This window comes from Peromyscus californicus, unplaced genomic scaffold (genome assembly GCF_007827085.1).
Source record: "Peromyscus californicus insignis strain IS unplaced genomic scaffold, ASM782708v3 Scaffold_4__1_contigs__length_199733344, whole genome shotgun sequence".
Taxonomy (NCBI): Eukaryota; Metazoa; Chordata; class Mammalia; order Rodentia; family Cricetidae; genus Peromyscus; species Peromyscus californicus.
In genome coordinates, this window is record NW_026294562.1 from 169337801 (window position 1) to 169358229 (window position 20429).

Consider the following 20429-nt stretch of genomic DNA (forward strand, 5'->3'; position numbering starts at 1 on the left):
CCACCTAGTGTCTGTCTCCATAACAGCCACACTGTTCCAAGAACCATCTTCATGTGTTTATTTATTCGGGGTTTGGGAGGAAGAATCTTGATCTATAGATGAGGCTAGCCATGAGCTCACAACCCTCCCACCTCAGCCCCGAAAGGTGTGTGCCACCATGCCTCATACAAGGGGATAACTCTTTTTAAAACTACATTTTTTTAAAGTTAAACATGAATGTGTGTGTGTGTGTGTGTGTGTGTATGTGAGTGTGCGTGCGTGCGTGTGTGTGTGTGTGTGTGTGTGTGTGTGTGTGTGTGTGTGTGTATGCGGTTATCTGGGCAGTGCTCACAGAAGCCAGAAGAGGGCGTGAGATTCCTTTTGCACTTAGCCTCTGGGCCACCTCTCCAGCCCAAGAGGACACTGTTAATACCCCCCCAGACAGGGACTTGCCTGAGGGATTCAAAAAGAACACGACAGGGCTGTGAGGATGGCTCAATGGCCAAGTGCTTGTCAAGCATGTATGTGTGAGGTCAGGGATTCAGATCCCTAAATTCCACCTAAATACCAGGAGGGCATGGCGGACGCCTGTAAGTCCAGCCTTGAAGACAGAGATGGGGTCACCAGAGCAAGCGGGCCAGCAAGAACAGCCACATCAGAGAGCTCTGGGTGTGACTAAGGGACGCAGCCTCACCGAGCAATATGGAAGAACTGAGATAGATCTCCAGAAGCAACCTCAGGCCCCCACAGCACACACACACACACACACACTCACACACACACACACACACACACACACACACACACACACACACACGATGATACAGGGCTCAGGGGCTGACAGCGATTGCTGCTTTGGAGAGGACCTAAGCTTGGGTTCCCGGCACCCACATCAGGCAGCTCACACCCTTCCTTAGGTGACTCCAGTTCTAGGGGATCCAAAGCCTTCTTCTGGCCTCTGTGGACATCCACACAAATGTGGGCAAACACACACACATACACATAAATAACTAACTAACCATGCACACACATATAAGCAAATAATACAAAAATAAAAGAACACTGAATTGCAGACTCTGGCAGGAACCGGTACAACAGGGCATGACAAGGGCCTGGGGCAGCTGAGCGATCTGCCTGAGCCTTTGAACAGATCTCAGCTTCACATTCGAACTTCCCAAAGATTATCCCACTACAGGAACCCTTCTCTCTTGAAGGGCTCCGGGACATCTCAATTGCTTCACAGTTTTGCTTCAAAAAGCATGAAGGCTGCTGTTCAACACAGTCTCCCCGAGGGTCAAAGGGCTCACTCAGCCTTCTACCCTAGGACAAAAAGTAAAAGGCATTTCCTGCTTGTTATATGCTCTCTTGCATTGGCCAATCCTCCCTGGCACAGGGAGCGGCTGAGGAATTCCTCCAGGAACTACCCACCAGGGGACACGAGACCATCCAGAGTGAGGGGCACTGAAAATAAACTGACCTGAATCCAGCCACAGGTCAAATCACTGAGTACCTTAGTGAGGGCCTGGGGTGTGGCTCAGTGGTAGAGCCCCTGCCTAGAATCCCCCAGTGAGGGACTGGGGTGTGGCTCAGTGGTAGAGCCCCTGCCTAGAATCCCCCAGTGAGGGGCTGGGGTGTGGCTCAGTGGTAGAGCCCCTGCCTAGAATCCCCCAGTGAGGGGCTGGGGTGTGGCTCAGTGGTAGAGCCCCTGCCTAGAATCCCCCAGTGAGGGGCTGGGGTGTGACTCAGTGGTAGAGCCCCTGCCTAGAATCCCTCAGTGAGGGGCTGTGGGTGTGACTCAGTGGTAGAGCCCCTGCCTAGAATCCCTCAGTGAGGGGCTGTGGGTGTGGCTCAGTGGTAGAGCCCCTGCCTAGAATTCCCTAGTGAGGGGCTGGGGGTATGACTCAGTGGTAGAGCCCCTGCCCAGAATCCCTCAGTAAGGGGCTGGGGGCGTGGCTCAATATCCCTCAGACAAATGATGTCTAACTGTGGCCTGTAGGGTGGAGGCCGGCACTGTTTCAATGTTGTATTTCCTGTGTGTGAACAGCCACAGGAAAACGTCCCTGGTCTCAGGAGATAACTACCTCAGCCTTTAAGGACAGAGGGACACAGTGTCTACAATAAACTGTCCAGCAGGCCATCAATAATGACATGGCTACGTGCGTATGCTGTGGGGCTGGATGTCCGCCAGCATGAACCTCCTGAGCAGTACAGGGTGTCTCTATTCTCTCCTTGCAACTTCTCTGTGCACTGGCAATGTTTCAAAGCAAAAACTTCAAAGAGAAACAACAACCACCAAAAGCCCACCTTCAAATCAAGCTGATGACACCCCCCCCCACACTTCCAGTAACTCTCGGTTATCTGGGTTCTGGGCTCCTCCCTAGCGCCGGGCAGCAAGTAATAAAAATGTTCTAGTTTGCTCATCCCTTTTGTTTTCTGCCTGGATCCACTGTAGAAATGTCCAGTAAACGTGAATGGAATCTTTCTGTCTTTTGTTGTTTTTTTTTTTGTGGTGTTGAGGGTGGAACCCAGGACTTCCTGAACACCGGGCTGCAACCTCAGCTCCCTTTGACTTCTACTGAGACAGTATGTCACTAAGATGGCCAAGCTGACCTTGAATTTGACATCCCCCTGCCTCAGCCTCTTCGGTGCTAGAATGACAGTCACGTCCCATTCTACACAGCGTTTAAAACAAAAACAATCTGCAAATGCACAACTCTGAGGAGCTCTAGTGTGTCTGGTAAGTGCACAATCATCACCATTATTAATTTCAGAATATATTTTATCATTTTAAAAGATGCCCTATGAAAGCTGGGGTGTGGCTCAGTGGCAGAGCCCCTGTCTAGAATCCCCCAGTGAGGGGCTGGGGGTGTGGCTTAGTGGTAGAGCCCCTGCCTAGAATCCCCCAGTGAGGGGCTGGGGGTGTGGCTCAGTGGTAGAGCCCCTGCCTAGAATCTCCCAGTGAGGTACTGGGGGTGTGGCTCAGTGGTAGAGCCCCTGTCTAGAATCCCCCAGTGAGAGGCTGGGGTGTGGCTCAGTGGTAGAGCCCCTGCCTAGAATCCCCCAGTGAGGGGCTGGGGGTGTGGCTCAGTGGTAGAGCCCCTGTCTAGAATCCCCCAGTGAGGGGCTGGGGGTGTGGCTCAGTGGTAGAGCCCCTGCCTAGAATCCCCCAGTGAGGGGCTGGGGGTGTGGCTCAGTGGTAGAGCCCCTGCCTAGAATCCCCCAGTGAGGGACTGGGGTGTGGCTCAGTGGTAGAGCCCCTGCCTAGAATCCCCCAGTGAGGGGCTGGGGTGTGGCTCAGTGGTAGAGCCCCTGCCTAGAATCCCCCAGTGAGGGGCTGGGGGTGTGGCTCAGTGGTAGAGCCTCTGCCTAGAATCCCCCAGTGAGGGGCTGGGGGTGTGGCTCAGTGGTAGAGCCCCTGCCTAGAATCCCCCAGTGAGGGGCTGGGGGTGTGGCTCAGTGGTAGAGCCCCTGCCTAGAATCCCCCAGTGAGGGGCTGGGGGTGTGGCTCAGTGGTAGAGCCCCTGCCTAGAATCCCCCAGTGAGGGGCTGGGGGTGTGGCTCAGTGGTAGAGCCCCTGCCTAGAATCCCCCAGTGAGGGGCTGGGGTGTGGCTCAGTGGTAGAGCCCCTGCCTAGAATCCCCCAGTGAGGGGCTGGGGTGTGGCTCAGTGGTAGAGCCCCTGCCTAGAATCCCCCAGTGAGGGGCTGGGGGTGTGGCTCAGTGGTAGTCTGTTTGGCCCTAAATTCCATCTCTAGTACTACACATACACAGCAAAATCCCTGAGCCCTTTAGGTATTCTCCCTCCCCCACCCTGACCTTAGGTAACCACTAGTCTGCTTCCGCTTTTTGTGGATTCCCTGTTCTGGGCATTGCACAGGAATGAAACCCCGCCCCGGCCTTCTGTCACTGCTTTTGGGGCTCACCCCTCCTGCCATGTTTCTGTCTCTCTTACACATCTTAGATTTGAAAAGCCTTAAATGGGGCGTGACCCAGAAGTTTCTAATGATTTTTTTCCCCCCGGAGCAGGTCAAGACTAGAACCCAAATCCACCAGCTGTGCAGCTCACAGCTTGGGCCCCAACGGCACTGGCCCCGTGGGCTGTCCTCCAGGCAGCGGGCACTCAAGGACCCCTGCTCCTTGTCTGGCCACGTGACCTCAAGGCCACCTGACCCTGCCCGCTCTGTCCCTGGTACCTTGAGGTTGTGCCCATCGAAGGGCAGGGAGCCGCTGACCAGCGTGTACAGGATGACTCCAAGGCTCCAGATGTCCACCTCCGGCCCATCGTACTTCTTGCCCTGGAACAGCTCTGGGGCGGCGTACGGGGGGCTCCCACAGAACGTATCCAGCTTCGAGCCCAGCGTGAACTCATTGCTGAACCCGAAGTCGGCGATTTTGATGTTGGCCTCGGCATCCAGTAACAGGTTCTCAGCCTGAGGGGGAAAGGGAGGCCAGAGGGTGAAGGCAGAGGCTCACTATAGCCTTCCTGATCTACCTTGCCATCCTCCTGCCTCTGCCTCCCCAAGGCTGGGGTTACAGGCATGTGCCACCACACCCATTTTATGTGGGTGTGGTGGCACATGCCTGTAACCTGTACATGCCAGGCCGGCGCTCTTCAGAGTGAGCCACGCCCACAGCCTGGTGACAGTTTCTTTCCTGACATGTGAGGCGCCACAGCCCAGCCTTCCCCTGAGTTCTGATGGCCTGGGATGCTGCAGCCGCCATCAGGACCTGGGAAACCACTCTGGTCAGTTCCAGTCTCGTACACTAGATGGCGCACAACCTCCAGGTTAATTCTCCCCATCCACCAAGCAGGCGGTGATGGCCAAGTGCCTGCCTCTTAAGGATCCAGTCATAGACAGAGCACACATCCAGAAGTTTCCACAGCCATTCCTCAGTGGTCTTCATGTCTTTGAAAACTACTTGAGATGTCTACATCAAGGCTTCCTTTTTTGTTTTTGTTGAGACAGGGTCTATGTGGTTCAAGGTGGCTTGGACCTCACTACATCGCCCAGGCTATCCTCCAACTCATGGCAATCACCTCCCAAGTGCTGGGAGCATGGCTTATAGCTGACATGAGGCTATAAGCATTTTAGCCCAGGCTGGCTTCCAACTCATGGTAATTCTCCTGCCTTTAACTTTTTTCATTTTATGTGCATTGGTGTGAAGGTGTCAGATCCCTCAGAACTGGAGTTACAGACAGTTGTGAGCTGCCAGGTGGATGCTGGGAATTGAACCCGGGTCCTCTGGAAGAGCAGCCAGTGCTCTTAACCACTGAGCCATCTCTGCAGCCCTTCTTTTTTTGTTGTTAATTATATGTGCATGGCTGAGGAGTGGGATGGGAGGTGCACGTGACCTGTGGAGGTCACAGGCTAGCTGCAGAGTCAGTTCTCTCTCCTTCACCAGTGGGCCCCCAGGCACTGAACACAGGTCGATGGGCTGGAACAGCAGGCACCCTCCTTATCCACTAAGCCACCTCTGGACACCCCCACCAAGGGCTCTAAAAACAATGAAACAACTCTGGTCTTCAGGCACAGAGCTCATCTTAAAAGCCCCTAGGGCCCAGCCCAGCACACAGTAGGTGTGCCCAGCACACAGTAGGTGCTGACGAAGGATGACCCAGACTACAGACTATCGGGTCTTAGACTTGTGTTTTCTTTAATTGGGGGTCTGAGGGCAAAGCACCAGAGAGGCCACCGAGCTTGGCTGCAGCAGGTGGCTGGGTTGGACTGTAGGGGTCAATTTCCCGTCCCCTGGTGCTGGCGCCGTGGCCTCTGCATCACCCTAAGACCCTGGGCTTCCAAGACTCTGTGGAGTGACCTTGGCCTGAAAGCCAAGTTCTCACAGGCTCCAGAGGTCCACAGAGGGAGCAGACGTCAGAGATACAGCAAGGCCCTGAAGGCCGAATACTGATACCGTATCTCAGCCTGCTGTCCTCCCAGAAGCCACCCCAGGACACTTGGTCCCAAGGTCCTCCCGCCTCCCACCCGGGAGAGAACCCTGGGTCCTGGGCGGCAGCTGGGGAACGGGGGCCATGGTGGCTGGCGGGGCTGGAGTGCCTGGGGTCCCGGTGGGAGGGGCTTACCTTTAGATCCCTGTGGACAATGTTCTTCTGGTGACAGTAGTGCACGGCGGATACAATCTACGGTGGGCAGAAGACGGTCACCAGCCCGCGAAGCCACCACCCACGGCCGACCTCCACACCCAGTACCTCCCCTGGCAAAAGCTGAGGCCCTGGGGACTCAGGCCGGGTCAGAGAACATGGGAGCCAGGCAGACCTCTGTCTCTCTGTCTCTCTGTCTCTCTCTCTCACACACACACACACACACGCACACGCACACACACACGCACACACACACGCACACACACACACACACACACGCACACACGCACGCCCATGGCTGTAGCACTAACACCTTGAGACTAGCCCATGTTTGGAATCTCCAGTGTGCCATGTTGGAAACAGGTCTGTGGGCTACAGTTCTCTCTGTGCCCTGCAGGAGGTTCTTACCCTACACAAAGGACACCCTCACACCAATACTAGATGTAGTGGCGCCCACTCACAGGCCACGCATGCTAACACACCTCTCACACCCGTACGACAACGATGGATCTTTTCACCCTGAATCTGCTCTTCACACCTGCATGCCCTCACCTCACACCCGGGCCTCACACTGCATGCCCTCACCTCACACCCGGGCCTCACACTGCATGCCCTCACCTCACACCCGGGCCTCACACGGCATGTCCTCACCTCACATCTGGTGTGTCCTCTCATGTCCATATATACTCTCACTCACCGAGATCCACACCCCAACTTGTGCCCTTCACGGAATCCTCCACACCAGGGCACACCCCATACCAGCGCCGACAGATCCTGCCACCCTGAAGCCCCACCCCATCCGGCACTCCAATGCATGCAGCTATCACACACCTACACACACACCTCGTCAAGGACCACATCCCTTTCTCTGTATCTTCTATGAGATTGTGTACGTGTGTGTTTCCGCACGCTCACGTGTGTGTGTGTGTGTGTGTGTGTGTGTGTGTGTGTGTGTGCGCGCGTGGGCGCAGGCCACCTCCATCACTTGCGCCCCGAGGTCCCCAACAGCCTCCTCCCACCCGAGTCCCTGCACAGCCTCACCCCTGGGCATGCGCATCTGCAGGGCACTCCACTCAGCCCTCACTCAGACGCTCCTCCCAGGAGCCAGGGCCGGGACACCCGGCCTCTCACCTGTCGGAATTTGGCTCGGGCCTCCTTCTCCTTCATGCGGCCGTGCGACACGAGGTAGTCAAACACTTCTCCTGCAGATGGAGAGGAAGAGGGGTCAAGGCTGGAGCCAGAGGGCGTGGGGGTGTGAGAGCAGGGCGTAGGGGTGCAGGGGGTATGTGAGAGCAGGGTGTGGGGGTGCAGGGGGTATGTGAGAGCAGGGCGTGGGGGTGCAGGGGGGTATGTGAGAGCAGGGTGTGGGGGTGCGGGGGGGTATGTGAGAGCAGGGTGTGGGGGTGCAGGGGGGTATGTGAGAGCAGGGCATGGGGGTGCAGGGGGGTATGTGAGAGCAGGACGTGGGGGTGCAGGGGGGTATGTGAGAGCAGGACGTGGGGGTGCAGGGGGGTATGTGAGAGCAGGGTGTGGGGGTGCAGGGGGTATGTGAGAGCAGGGTGTGGGGGTGCAGGGGGTATGTGAGAGCAGGCTATGGGGGTACAGGGGGGTATGTGAGAGCAGGGCGTGGGGGTGCAGGGGGTGTGAGAGCAGGGCGTGGGGGTGCAGGGGGTGGGAGAGCAGGGCATGGGGGTGAAGGGGGTATGTAAGAGCAGGGTGTGGGGGTGCAGGGGGTGTGAGAGCAGGGTGTGGGGGTACAGGGGGTATGAGAGCAGGGTGTGGGGGTGCAGGGGGTATGTGAGAGCAGGGCGTGGGGGCAGAGCCTCACCTGCGCTGGCATACTCCATCACCAGGTACAGCGTCTTCTCTGTCTCTATCACCTCAAAAAGCTTCACTGGGAGGGTGGGAGGCGAAGGTTAGGTGAGATTGGAAGAGTCGCCCTTCTCCACCAGACCCCACAGCCCTCGGCCAACCATCACCCGCCTTCCGCCACGACCCTCGGTGGCCCCCTGCTCGTGGCCAGGTTTTCCATCCGCTCGGCCTCCCTTCCTCTGCACCAGAGTTTCAGCTCGATGAGGCCTGGGACCCGAGCCCGAGGTGCCGGCAGTCGGCAGTTACCGAGCAAATACATGTCATCCAGGGGGGGCTAAGGGTGTTCCTCTCAGTCGCCACCCTCTGTTCACCTCTGCTTAGTGACCTGCACGGCGGTTCACAAGAACCCGAGTGCCACGGGTCACACGGCCCATCGTAGCCGGTCGCTACAACCGTGATACAGATCCGTACTCCAGAAGCCAGAACACAGGCTCAGAGAAGCTAAGTCACTCCCCCAGAGTCACACCGGGATGGCAGCAGCACCAGGGACGGGGTCTCTAATGCAGTCCCACTCTCCCTTCCCAAGGATCCACCCAGGGCCTGCTTCCGGGCCAGCTCCGTCCTCTCCTCACCGATGTTGGGGTGGTTGAGTCCCTTCATGATTCGGACTTCTCTGAACAGCTGGGCAAGGCCAGAGAGGAAGAAGAGACAGCAGTGAGGGGATGGCTTGGGGGATCCCTTTCCCCGCCAGGCCTGGTGAAGTCCCAGCTCTCACCCGGCTGGTCCCACCACGTCCCCTCCTCTGGGCCTCACCTTCTGCAGGCTACTGGGGTTCAGCTGCGTTTTATCAATGATCTTGATAGCAACCTAAAGGTGGACGAAGGCAGGAAGGTCAAAATCCCCCACCTCAGATCACACAGCAAATTTGGGGCCAGCCTGGGCTACGTGAGACACATGAAACGTTATCTCAAATTTTCTTAAGTATTTATTGAATGTTAAATCTTAATTGAGCCAAGGATGGTGGTCTGTGCCTGTAATGCCACAGGCCGAGGGAGGCAGAGACCAGACTGGTCTATACAGCAAGTTCCAGGCCCTCAAGGGGATGCAGAGATGTTAAGCACAATGGCTGTGTTTGCAGAGGGCCCTGCAGAGTTCAGTCCCCAGCACCCACCTGGGGGCTCGCAATCATCAGCAACTCCAGTTACAAGATAGCCAAGACTATCTCCTGCCCTCCTTGGTCCCCTGCACGCTTGTGCACATATCCACCCACAGAAACACAGACACACCCGTAATTTAAATAAATCAATGGATTTTATACCAGGTGTGGCGGAGCACTTGGGAGGCAGAGGCAGGGGAAATCTCCGTGAGTCCTAGGCCAGCCAGGACTACACGGCGAGACCCTACCTCAAAAATATAAACATTTAAAAAAATAGATAATAAATCTTGGGGGGAAAAAAATAAAAGCAACCTCTGGAATGGAGTCCGTACCCCACATATGGGGAACAGCCTGTGCTCACTCCATGGGGAGCGGGCCCTGTGCCCTTGCCGGATTCTCACACACGGATTTTTGAGAAATTCGTCAGGCACTTTGCATGCCAGTATTGAGACGATCATATGGTTCCCTTCATCTGTGAATGTGGCGAAGCACACGAATAAATTGTGGCACAGAAAAGAACTCTGCTTTCCTGGGAGGGGCCCAGCGCTGGTGTCACACGGCTGATGCTAATTCGCTTGCCCGATTCCATCCCTAATATTGTGTTTGAGATGGGGGGGTTGGCGGCCAGACGGCTCAGCTGGTAAAGACATCTCCTCCGCCGCCGCCGCCACCACGCCAGACGCCTGTGTTTGAGCCTCGGAACCCACGGGGTGCAAGGAGAGAATGAATTCCTGTAGGATGTCCTCTGACCTCTGTACATATGCGCACCCACAGAACAAATAAATGGAAAAATAAAAATAAAAATAAAAAAGGATTTTGATTTGAGCCTTGGTCAATCTAGCAAAACCGTATCTCAAGAAAGAAAAGGGTTTTAATTTGTATTTACACTGGGGAGTAATACCAGCCTGCCATTCTGTTTCTTAGGATTTGTTTTGCTTTTTTAAAAGCCCTAGATGGACTGGAACTCACTCTGTAGATCAGGCTGGCCTCCAAACTCACAGAGATCCACCTGTCTCTGCCTCCTGGGTGCTGGGATTAAAGGTGTGCGCCACCACACCTGGTTCTCAGGGTTCTGGGTTATGTGCGCCTGGGCATCAAACTCGAGGCCTTGTAAAGCCAGGCACCCCCTTCTACCACTGAGCCACACCCCAGCCCCTCACTGGGGGATTCTAGGCAGGGGCTCTACCACTGAACCACACCCCAGCCCCTCACTGGGGGATTCTAGGCAGGGGCTCTACCACAGAGCCACACCCCCAGCTCCTCACTGGGGGATTCTAGGCAGGGGCTCTACCACTGAGCCACACCCCCAGCCCCTCACTGAGGGATTCTAGGCAGGGGCTCTACCACTGAGCCACACCCCCAGCTCCTCACTGGGGGATTCTAGGCAGGGGCTCTACCACTGAGCCACACCCCCAGCCTCTCACTGGGGGATTCTAGGCAGGGGCTCTACCACTGAGCCACACCCCCAGCCCCTCACTGGGGGATTCTAGGCAGGGGCTCTACCACTGAGCCACACCCGCAGCCCCTCACAGCCCAGCACTGGGACAGTGGATGCTGGGAGCTTGTCCCAGTTTAGTCAGAGAACCCATCAAAAGGCAAACAGGCGAGGAGCAAAGACACCTGATGTCCTGTCTGGTCCCTCCCTCACATACACACATACATACATATACAACAAGCAAACAATACAATAAAAATACGCAAAACCCAAAGAGGAAGGCAGACAACACGCCTGTGACCTGAGACTTCCCAGCAATTCAGGGAACCTTCTAACTGGCTTTCTTTTCCTACTAGGACTGTTCTGGAAAAATCTGAGCAAGCAGGGGCTAGAGAGATGGCTCAGCACTAAAGAGTGCTGCTGCTCTTCCACAGGACAGTATTTGTCCCAGCACCCATGTCAGGCAGCCCACAAGTGCCTGTGACTCCAGCTCCAGAAGATCTGGCGCCCTCTTCTGGCCTCCGTGGGCACTGCTCTCACACGCACACACACACAAATTAAAAATTAAAAATAACATTAAAGTCAGGTGTGGCAAGCACAGGCCTTTAATTCTAGCACTCAGGAGGTAAAGGTAGGCAGAGCTCCAAGTTCAAGAGCAAGTTCCAGGACTACACAGAAAAACCTTGTCTCAAAAAACAAAGCAAAAAAAAAAAAAAAAAAAAAAAACTTTGCAGGGCGGTGGTGACACATACCTTTAATCCCTGCACTCAGGAGGCAGAGGCAGGTGAATCTCTGTGAGTTCAAGGCTAGCCTGGTCTACAGAGTGAGTTTCAAGACAGCCAGGACTGTTATACAGAGAAACCCTGTCTCAAAAAAAAAACAAACAAAACAAAACAAACAACAAACAACAACAACAAAAAAAAACTTTAAGTTTTAGGTTGGGCATAGTGGCACACACTTTTAATCACATCACTCAGGAGGCAGAGGCAGGTGGCTCTCCATGAGTTCAAGGCCAGCCTGGTTTGTATAGGGAGTTCCAGGGCAGCCAGGGCTATGTAGAGAGACACCATCTCAAAACAAAACAAAGCCAACTTTAAATTCTGAGCAAGTGGGGGAATTCCCTAGGGTTAGAAGGCCAGTCAGGACCAGTTCTGACCTCACACCTCTTGACCTCCCCTGCCCTGCCATCCACCCCGAGCCCCTCGGTCACACGCACTCACCTCCCGACCCGTAAGGATATGCCGGGCCAGCTTGACTTTGGCGAAGTTGCCCTTCCCGATGGTCCTCAGCAGGCGGTAGTTGCCCACATGGGGTTGTTCCTCGGGGCAGGAAGCGATAGAGTTCCGGCAACGGGCACCCAAGGAGCGGGTGGACCAGGACGGCCCTTTGTCTGAGGATCGACCACTGCCCAAGGTGCCATGCTGAGTGGAGAGAAGCATATGAACCATCCCTGTCCCTCCCCACCACAGAGGCACCTGAGGGCCAGGGTGGGGGGCTCTCTGGAGCTCTGGCCACTGGGCCCTCCTGCCCCTTTCCGAACTCGGGCCATAGGAAAATGATGCTTTTGGGACCTCCCCCTCTCTCACAGGGGCTGCGCTCGGATGGTGGAGAAGCTTGCTCAGCACTCTGGAGGGTGGAGGCAGGTGGATTGGGAGTACAAGGTCACCCTCCATTACACACTGAGTTCCAGGCTAGCCTGGGCTACATAGCAAGATTCTCCTTTTGTTAAGACAGGCTCTTCTGAAGCCCAGGTTGGCTTTAAGCAGATCACGTAGCCGAGAGAAGCCTTAATGTCCCATCCTCCTGCCTCCACTTCTCAATGGCTGGGATGGTAACTGTGAACCACCACCACCACCACACCGGGCTCCACACGGTCTCCAGAAAAACCACCGGGGAAGTATTTCAGTGGTGGGTGGAGCGCTTGGTTCCCTGGCACAAGGCTCAGAGTTCTGTGCCAAGCAATGCACAAAATGGGGGGCCTCTGAGACCACCCCACCCTCCCCTTCTTACGCCTGGGACCACCACCAACCTTGGGCTAACACTCTTCTAAATGCTGCCAACCTCAACCCCCATGAATGGCGACCCCCCATCCAGACGCAACACTCGCTTCCCGGCCAGCACAAATCCCAAACACCCTGTTTCATCCACACCGCTCGGGCCAGCCCCAAGTCTATTTTTCTTGGGCTGAGGGAATGGGGAAGGTGGGAGAGGGTCTCAAGTAGCTTAGGCTATCCCCAACTTGTTATGTAGCCAAGGCTGACCTCGAATCCCTGATACTCCAGCTTTGGCCCACCAAATGCTGGGATTACAGGCCTGCAGTCACCACACCCCCAGCCTTTTCTAGACCCTCATTTCTATACCCCCAAACATGTCCCTCACCTCATTCCTAGCTGACCATCCAGACATTTTTACGGTGGTCTCCTCGCTACTCAAGGCCCAGCTTTCCAGGGCTTGAAAATGTTACATTGAAAATTCTAGCAATCAGCCAGGTGGTGGTGGTGGACACACCTTTAATCCTAGTACTTGGGAGGCAGAGGCAGGTGAGTTCAAGTTCAAGGCCAGCCTGGTCTACAGAATGAGTTCCAGGACAGTCAGGGCTACACCAGAGAAACACTGTTTTGAAAGACCAAAAACAAACAAACAACCACTCCCCCCCCGCCTCCCCCCCCCAAAAAAACTCCAGCATTTTTTCTTTGTTTTTTGGGGGGTGGTGGTGGGTTTTTTGTTTGTTTGTTTTTGTTTTTGAGACAGGGCCTTATGTAGCCCAGCTGGCCTGGACTTACCATGTAACTGGAGATGACCTTAAACTCCCTATCACTAGAATGCCTCTATCACAGCAATGATGTTACTCTTTGGTGGGTATCTTATTTATTGACGTATTTTCCTTTCTTTCTTTTTTGATACTGGGTCTCATTCTGTAGCCCAAGCTGGGGGCTGGAACACATATAATCCTCCTGCCTCTGCCTCCCAAGGGCTGGAAATACATGCATGTCAGGTTTTATGTTACAGTTGAGACAGGGTCGGTCTCATGTAGCCCAGGCTAGCCCTGAGCTCCTGACCCTCCTGCCTCAGCCTCCCAAGGCAGGGATTACAAGCCTGTGCTACCGTGCCCAGCTTATACCTAGTTTATAATTGACCCTCCTGATCAGCCCAGGTCTATATGAAAAGAGAAATCAAGCTCAGAATGGGTACAGACTCGGGGGCTTCTGGAGGGTCTTAGATGGGGGGCTGTGTCACTGCCACTGATGCCCCAGATTCTCCTGCAAACAACGAGCTCTTTATTCTGCCTAAACATCCCGTGCTGGCCTTCTGTCCACCTCTCCGTGAAACACTGTTTCATCCTGACCGCCCTCCGCCACCCTGCCCAAGTGTGACATGCCCGGCCAGCCATCTCCCACGCCATCAGCTCCTCTGTTCCCTGCTGCCCTGTCCTGACTGGGAACCTCCAGGGACAGGGCCTGCCTTTCTTGGCCAGATCTCTCTCCAGTCCTCCTCACAGCTGAGGGGAAGCAGGACCCAGGACAGGGAGGAAGGGGGAAGGTCGGACAGCCAGAGAGGTGAAGGTCCAGGCTGCCTGTGTCAGGGAAGCTCTGTCAGGCCACCCCACAGCAACAACCAGCATTCACAAGCACGGACAGTCTATGTATCACCATCCCCCGTTTTACAGGTAAGGGAAACTGAGGCCTGGAGCTGGGATCTGAACCCAGCTATTTTGCCAAACTGGTATTTTTTACAGGTATCACTTAAGTCTGACCCATAATTCTACACCTGTTTTTGTCTTTTTTTTGTTCAGCTTCTCACATACTATAGGAGTGCTCCTCCACTGAGGTCACACCCCAGCCCCTCACTGGGGGATTCTAGGCAGAGGCTTTACCACTGAGCCACACCCCAGCCCCCTCACTGGGGGATTCTAGGCAGGGGCTCTACCACTGAGCCACACCCCCAGCCTCTCACTGGGGGGATTCTAGGCGGGGGGCTCTACCACTGAGCCACACCCCAGCCCCTCACTGGGGGATTCTAGGCAGGGGCTCTACCACTCAGCAACACCCCCAGCCCCTCACTGGGGGATTATAGGCAGGGGCTCTACCACTGAGCCACACCCCAGCCCCTCACTGGGGATTCTAGGCAGGAGCTCTACCACTGAGTCACACCCCAGCCCCTCACTGGGGGATTCTAGCCAGGGGCTCTACCACTGAGCCACACCCCCAGCCCCTCACTGGGGGATTCTAGGCAGGGGCTCTACCACTGAGCCCACACCCCCAGCCCCTCACTGGGGGATTCTAGGCAGGGGCTCTATCACTGAGCCACACCCCAGCCCCTCACTGGGGGATTCTAGGCAGGGGCTCTACCACTGAGTCACACCCCAGCCCTTCACTGGAGGATTCTAGGCAGGTGCTCCATGGGCTGCATTACGTCCCCAGTACCCCTTTCCCTTTGTGTGTGTGTGTGTGTGTGCAGGTGTGCTCACCTGTGGAGGTCAGAGGTCAGCTTTGGGTATCTTCCTCTATTACTCTCCCCCTGAGTGTTTGAAACAGGCCTTCTTCACTGAATCTAGAGCTGGGACCAGCTGGCCAGCAAGTGCCTAGTATCGGCCTGTCTGTACCCGCCCCACGGCCGGACCCCAGTGCTGGAGTTTCAGGCGTGTTCTGCCATGCCCAGCTTCTACGTAGGTGCTGGAATCTGAACCCAGGCCCTCATATTCGCACAGTAAGGACTTTACCCAACCAGCCACCTCCCCATCCCACCCTCCAACTCTCATTTTAATTTTGAGATAAGGCTTGCAAACTGGAAATCCTCCTGCCTCGGTTTCCAAGAAGCTGAGCTCACTGAGCTTACTCCACCACGCCTGCTTCCACGTGGTTTTTACTAGGTGGATGATACCACCAGCCAAGTCTTGTGCAGACAGGCACCTCACCCACACGCCATTCCCAAGGGAGCCCAGTGAGGGAGGCCCCTGCGCCCCCACAGTCCAGGGAATAACAAAGGCTGGGACTGGATAGGGGCCAGCCATGTTCACCCGAGCTTCCTCACAAGAGGCAAGTAGTTGATGCCTACCAGGCCCATCAGTCATCCCCAGCTACTTGGGAAGGAGAGGCCATCAGGTTTTAAATTCAAGATCGGGGTGGGGGGGTTGGGAGGGGGGGGGCGGAGTTCAAGGCCAGCCTGGACAACTCAGTGAGATTCTGCCTCAGGAACAAGTGAAGGAGCTGAGAAATAATTCAGCAGTAGAGCACTGTTAATCAGGGGCTGGGGGTGTGGCTCAGCGGTGGAGCCCCTGCCTAGAATCCCCCAGTGAGGGGCTGGGGGTGTGGCTCAGCGGTGGAGCCTCTGCCTAGAATCCCCCAGTGAGGGGCTGGGGGTGTGTGACTCAGTGGGTAGAGCCCCTGCCTAGAATCCCCCAGTGAGGGGCTGGGGGGGTGGCTCAGCGGTGGAGCCTCTGCCTAGAATCCCCCAGTGAGGGGCTGGGGGTGTGACTCAGTGGTAGAGCCCCCTGCCTAGAATCCCCCAGTGAGGGGCTGGGGTGTGGCTCAGTGGTAGAGCCCCTGCCTAGAATCCCCCAGTGAGGGGCTGGGGTGTGACTCAGTGGTAGAGCCCCTGCCTAGAATTCCCCCAGTGAAGGGCTGGGGTGTGGCTCAGTGGTAGAGCCCTGCCTAGAATCCCCCAGTGAGGGGCCGGGAGTGTGGCTCAGTGGTAGAGCCCCTGCCTAGAATCCCCCAGTGAAGGGGCTGGGGTGTGGCTCAGTGGTAGAGCCCCTGCCTAGCACGCACAAGGCCCTGGTTTTAACCCTCAGTACTGTACTGTGGATGTAGTAGGCAGAGCCCTGGGCCTGTGGTCCAGTCCTTGCTACTTCCAGTAAAAAGAAAAGACTACCCCCAGGCCGGGTAGTTCCGAATTCCACCCCTGCAGCCCTCACCACTGTCCCTGCTCACAACACTCGCACCCCAGCTCCACTGTGGGTCCAGCCACAGTTGAGTATTCTCAAGCCTGGACTCAAGCTTCCCCAAGGCTCAGACCCAGAGAGCGCCTTGCCCAAGGGCACAGGGCGTGTGGATGAGCAGGCCAGGGGCTCTGGCCCGAGTCTCGAGCTCCAGGCTCCTGAGTGCTGATCCTCCCAGATGCCAGCGGCGCTCACTCCCCCCCACCCCCGGGGGCAGGCAGGTGGTGGAGAGGGAAGATAGATAAGGTCTCTCAACCCTGCTGAGCCAACAGCCTGAAGAAGAATCCCTGTTGGGTGTTGCCAGGGGGCTCCCTCTAACACAAGAAGACAGCCTGCTGGAGGCCAAGTGCTGGAGGGACCCCTGCCAGGGGGTAGCTGGGGCAAAGGATGATGAAACCCCCCAGGGTCAGAGGCAGGAGCTAAAACTGGCCAGCACCCACCCCGCTGGCCCGGATCCCTCCTGACGGACCAGTGCCCGAACACCAGGCCCGTTGCTAGGGAACGTAGGGACGCTGGCCCCTGGTCTAGCGCCCTAGAACTTGGGGTAGAAGGAGTATGCCCGTATGTGGCTGTAGCAGGGGATGAGTCTGAAACCTCAGACTGCCGAAAGACAAAAAATCATCCTTATAGACTGGAGTCAGGGTTTAGGGTTAGGGTTAGGATCCCTACTACGCGCCAACAATCTTAGGAACGCAGGGAAGAAAGAGCAAAGCCCGCTAGGAGCCCAATTATCGCACAGATTTGGAAATCGAGGCTCAGAGAGGTGAGGTCACTGGCCTGAGGTCACACAGCACTGTGATGTGAACCTGAGTCTATGTGAATAATTAAGGTAGCAATAACCACAACACAGTGACCTGAGGAAGTCCCTGTCAGGGAGGTGCCACCATCAACCCACCTAGAAGGAAACTGAGGCTGGAGCAGGCTCCCTGAGCTTGCCTGACAACTAATGACAGCTGGAGTTTGAGAACGCACCCGCCTTCTGACTCAGATCCACAATCATGCCAGCAGCCAACAGCCATGAGCGCCGCCTATGTACCAAGCCTTCACCCACATGTCTCCGGTAATTCTTTGCGGGACTCAAGTCGTTACCCCCCCACCCCCCCAACACACACATACTTTCCAAGGCAGGAATCAGGCTCAGAGAGGGAAAGCCAGCAGCCTGAAGACACAGTGCAATCTGGCACATGGAGGCAGCATTTGAACCCAAGACCGGGGAACCGAGTACCTCTCTGGGGTGACTGGGGAACCAAGGTGGGTGGGCCTGGCTGAAATCTCCAACTTGAAACTCGGGCCAGTAGGAGAGAGGGGAGTATCCGTGACATGCATTAGAGACTGAGATAAAAAGCCTCTGGATGTATTCACGAGGCAGAGGCAGGTGGATCTCTGCAAGTTGGAGGCCAGCCTGGTCCACAGAGCGAGTTCTGGGAGAGCCAGGGCTACACAGAGACTGTCTCAGACCAAAAAGTGTCTGGTTGGCTCCGGTGATGAGAGGGGGGTGGAGGAACCCACATCCTAGTGGGAATGGATTGAAGAGTTGGTTTTGAGGGACCTGGAAAGCTGTCAGAATTATGGGAAATGCGGAGGGGGGGGGGGGGGGGCGTGCTGTGAGAGAAGGAAGCCCTGGGATGGGAGACAGGGTAGGGCCAGGAGTCCCTGAACCAGATGCTCCGGGCTCAGTGAACTCCCAGAAGTCAGGGCTAAGGGCCCACAGCACGGGAGGTCAAAGGCCTGGGCAGAGCAACCCCAGGGGGAGGCTTAGAGCCTGGGGTCCAGCCCAAGAGCCCGAGGGCGCAGATCTGAGGGCAGGAAGCCGAGGAGAGAAGCCTGGCAAGGAAACGGGGTAGGGGGGTGGGGTAGGGGGGAGCTCCAGTTAGCAGGAGGACGGGGAGGGGGGTGAGGAGGGGTCGTGAGGCTGGGAGGCTCGGCTGGGGCTTGCCTGCAAGCTGAGGAGGCTCAGGAGGCGGCCGGGAGTCAGCCGGGTCCAGCGCCTGGAAACCCAAGCCCGGGGTGGAAGCCCGCAGCTTGGAAGCCAAGACTTCCTGTAGGAAGACCAGCCGTGTCTGGGTCCTGGGTCGTATTTAGGGGAGCCCAGGAGAGCCAAGGGTCCAAGGACAGGGCCGCCGGGCCGAGCAGGGCCAAGCCGGGGGAGCGGAGACACCTTGAAGGACCCAGGCAGGGCCCTGGGCCCAGGTGGCATTTGGCTTCCTGGGGGAGGCGGCTCCTGGGGACTGGCTAGGGGTGGCAGCAGCGGGAGCCGGCACCCCGACAAGCAAGAGGCAGGGGAGGACAGCAGGGCCAGGCCGGGTCTGGCCTTGCTTGGGGCGGGGGAGGGGTGGAGAGCCTGGGCTGCGCCTCGGGGACCCGGGGCCGTGGCCAGCCGGGAAGGGTCGAGCCGAAGCTGCCGCGGGCGGGCGGGCGGGCGGGCGAGGAGGGGACCGACGCGGCCGCCGCCGCCGCCGGGGAAGGGAGGGGCTCCGGCGGGCAGGGGAGGGGGCGCTTCCTGGAGGGGGAGAGACCGGGCGGAAGCGCTCTGCAGAGGGACCAGAGAAGGGTCCAAAGACAGGGGCGCCCCTAGGGGTCGGGCTGGGCCGGGGCTGCGGGCAGGAGGGAACAGAGAGGCCTCAAAGTCATGGGAAACGTCGGTGGGGGCCGTGGAGCCGGGGAAGCGGGTGAGCACCGGCCGGCGGGCCGGTGGCCCAGCGGGGTGAGGGGTTCCGGGGCTGGACCCAAGCAAGGTTCCCCAAGGGGCTGGGGCCCCCACTCACCGTGTCCGAGTTCCGATCGTTGCCCGGGGCGAGCGCCGTCCTCGAAGACATCTTCTCCGGGGGTCCCCAAGAGGGAAGGGGACAGGGGCGGCCGGGTGTGTGTGTGGGTGGGGGGGGGTGGGGATCCCGGGGGTCCCCTCTCTTCCCCTCCCCCCCCCCCAGCCGACCCGGGGACGCGAGCTCCAAAAAGCTGGGCGCCGTGGACGCCCGAGTCCTCCTCCTCGCTGAGCGAGCGAGGGCAGGACGGGGGAGGGGAGGCGACACCGGGGGGTCCTAGTGGCCCCGTGCAAAGGGGACCCGGGGCGCCATCTGGGCGGCGGGCAAGCGGGAGGGTGCACGGGCGGGGGCCGGGGGAGGGGGGCGCGGAGCCGGCCCGGGGCGGCGGCGGAGGGAGGCGACCGAGGGGCCGGGGAGGAAGGGACGTCAGGGGGAGGGGCGGGAGGGGCGGGAGGGGCGGGGCCGGCGGAGACCCCGCCCCCGCCGCCGCCGGCTCTTAAAGGTACAGGCCCGGGCTGGCTCGGGGGCTTCTGGGGGCGGAGGCAGGTCTGGGCGCGCCGGGTCTCCAGCAAGTTCCCACAGGAGAACCGGGAGTCACCGGCCAGGAGGAGGGCAGAGAGATGCCGCCGCCGAGGAGGAGGAGGAGGAGGAGGAGAGAGCAGAGGGAGATGTTGAGAGCTGGAGGAGGAGACACACAGACACAGGGACACACACACACACACACACACACACACACACACACACAGACGCGAGGTGGGAAGAAGCGGCGGAGTCACAGAGAGACAGAGAAGCCAAGGACAGAGACAAAAGGACTGAGGAAAGGACTGAGGGCAGAAAGGGGGAACAGGGAGAGAGGGAGAGAGAGAGGAGAGAGAGAGAGAGGGAGAGAGAGAGGGAGAGAGAGAGAGAGAGAGAGAGAGAGAGAGAGAGAGAGAGAGAGAGAGAGAGAGAGAGAGAGAGAGAGAGAGAGAGAGAGAGAGAGAGAGAGGAGAGAGAGAGAGATTGAGAGAGGCGGCTGTGTGCCTGTCATCCTAACACCCGGGAGGTTGAGACAGGTGGATTGCTGTGAGTTCGAGACCAGCCTAGACTACACAGCAAGCCCCTGTCTCAGAAAAAGAAAAAAAAAAAAAAAAAAAAAAGCAAAAAACCAAAATAGAAGCCAAGCCATGGGGTGAAGAGAAGAGGGTCAGAAGTTCGAGGCCATCCTGAGCTTCAGACCCCGGGGTGGAAGGTGCAGTGCCTGGTGGA

The 20429-nt window shown here is 57.4% G+C and overlaps 1 protein-coding gene across 3 annotated transcripts in view; it reads right to left on the reverse strand.

Annotated features, from left to right (window-relative positions):
• The window catches only part of Mark4 (microtubule affinity regulating kinase 4), a 35122-nt gene extending 15571 nt beyond the window's left edge, over window positions 1–19551 (reverse strand). The window contains exons 1-8 of one of the 3 annotated variants that reach the window (XM_052762375.1): window positions 19185–19551; window positions 11702–11902; window positions 8704–8757; window positions 8523–8571; window positions 7907–7972; window positions 7210–7280; window positions 6061–6117; window positions 4172–4408 (exon numbers count right to left, since the gene is read on the reverse strand). In XM_052762375.1, coding sequence (XP_052618335.1) covers window positions 4172–4408; window positions 6061–6117; window positions 7210–7280; window positions 7907–7972; window positions 8523–8571; window positions 8704–8757; window positions 11702–11902; window positions 19185–19235 — 786 coding nt within the window. In that variant the 5' untranslated portion in view covers window positions 19236–19551. Of the gene's footprint in view, window positions 1–4171; window positions 4409–6060; window positions 6118–7209; window positions 7281–7906; window positions 7973–8522; window positions 8572–8703; window positions 8758–11701; window positions 11903–18355; window positions 18757–19184 lie in introns of those variants that run through there. The other 2 variants (XM_052762374.1, XM_052762376.1) reach the window with 2 other exon arrangements.
• Between the last annotated feature and the right edge of the window lie 878 nt (window positions 19552–20429).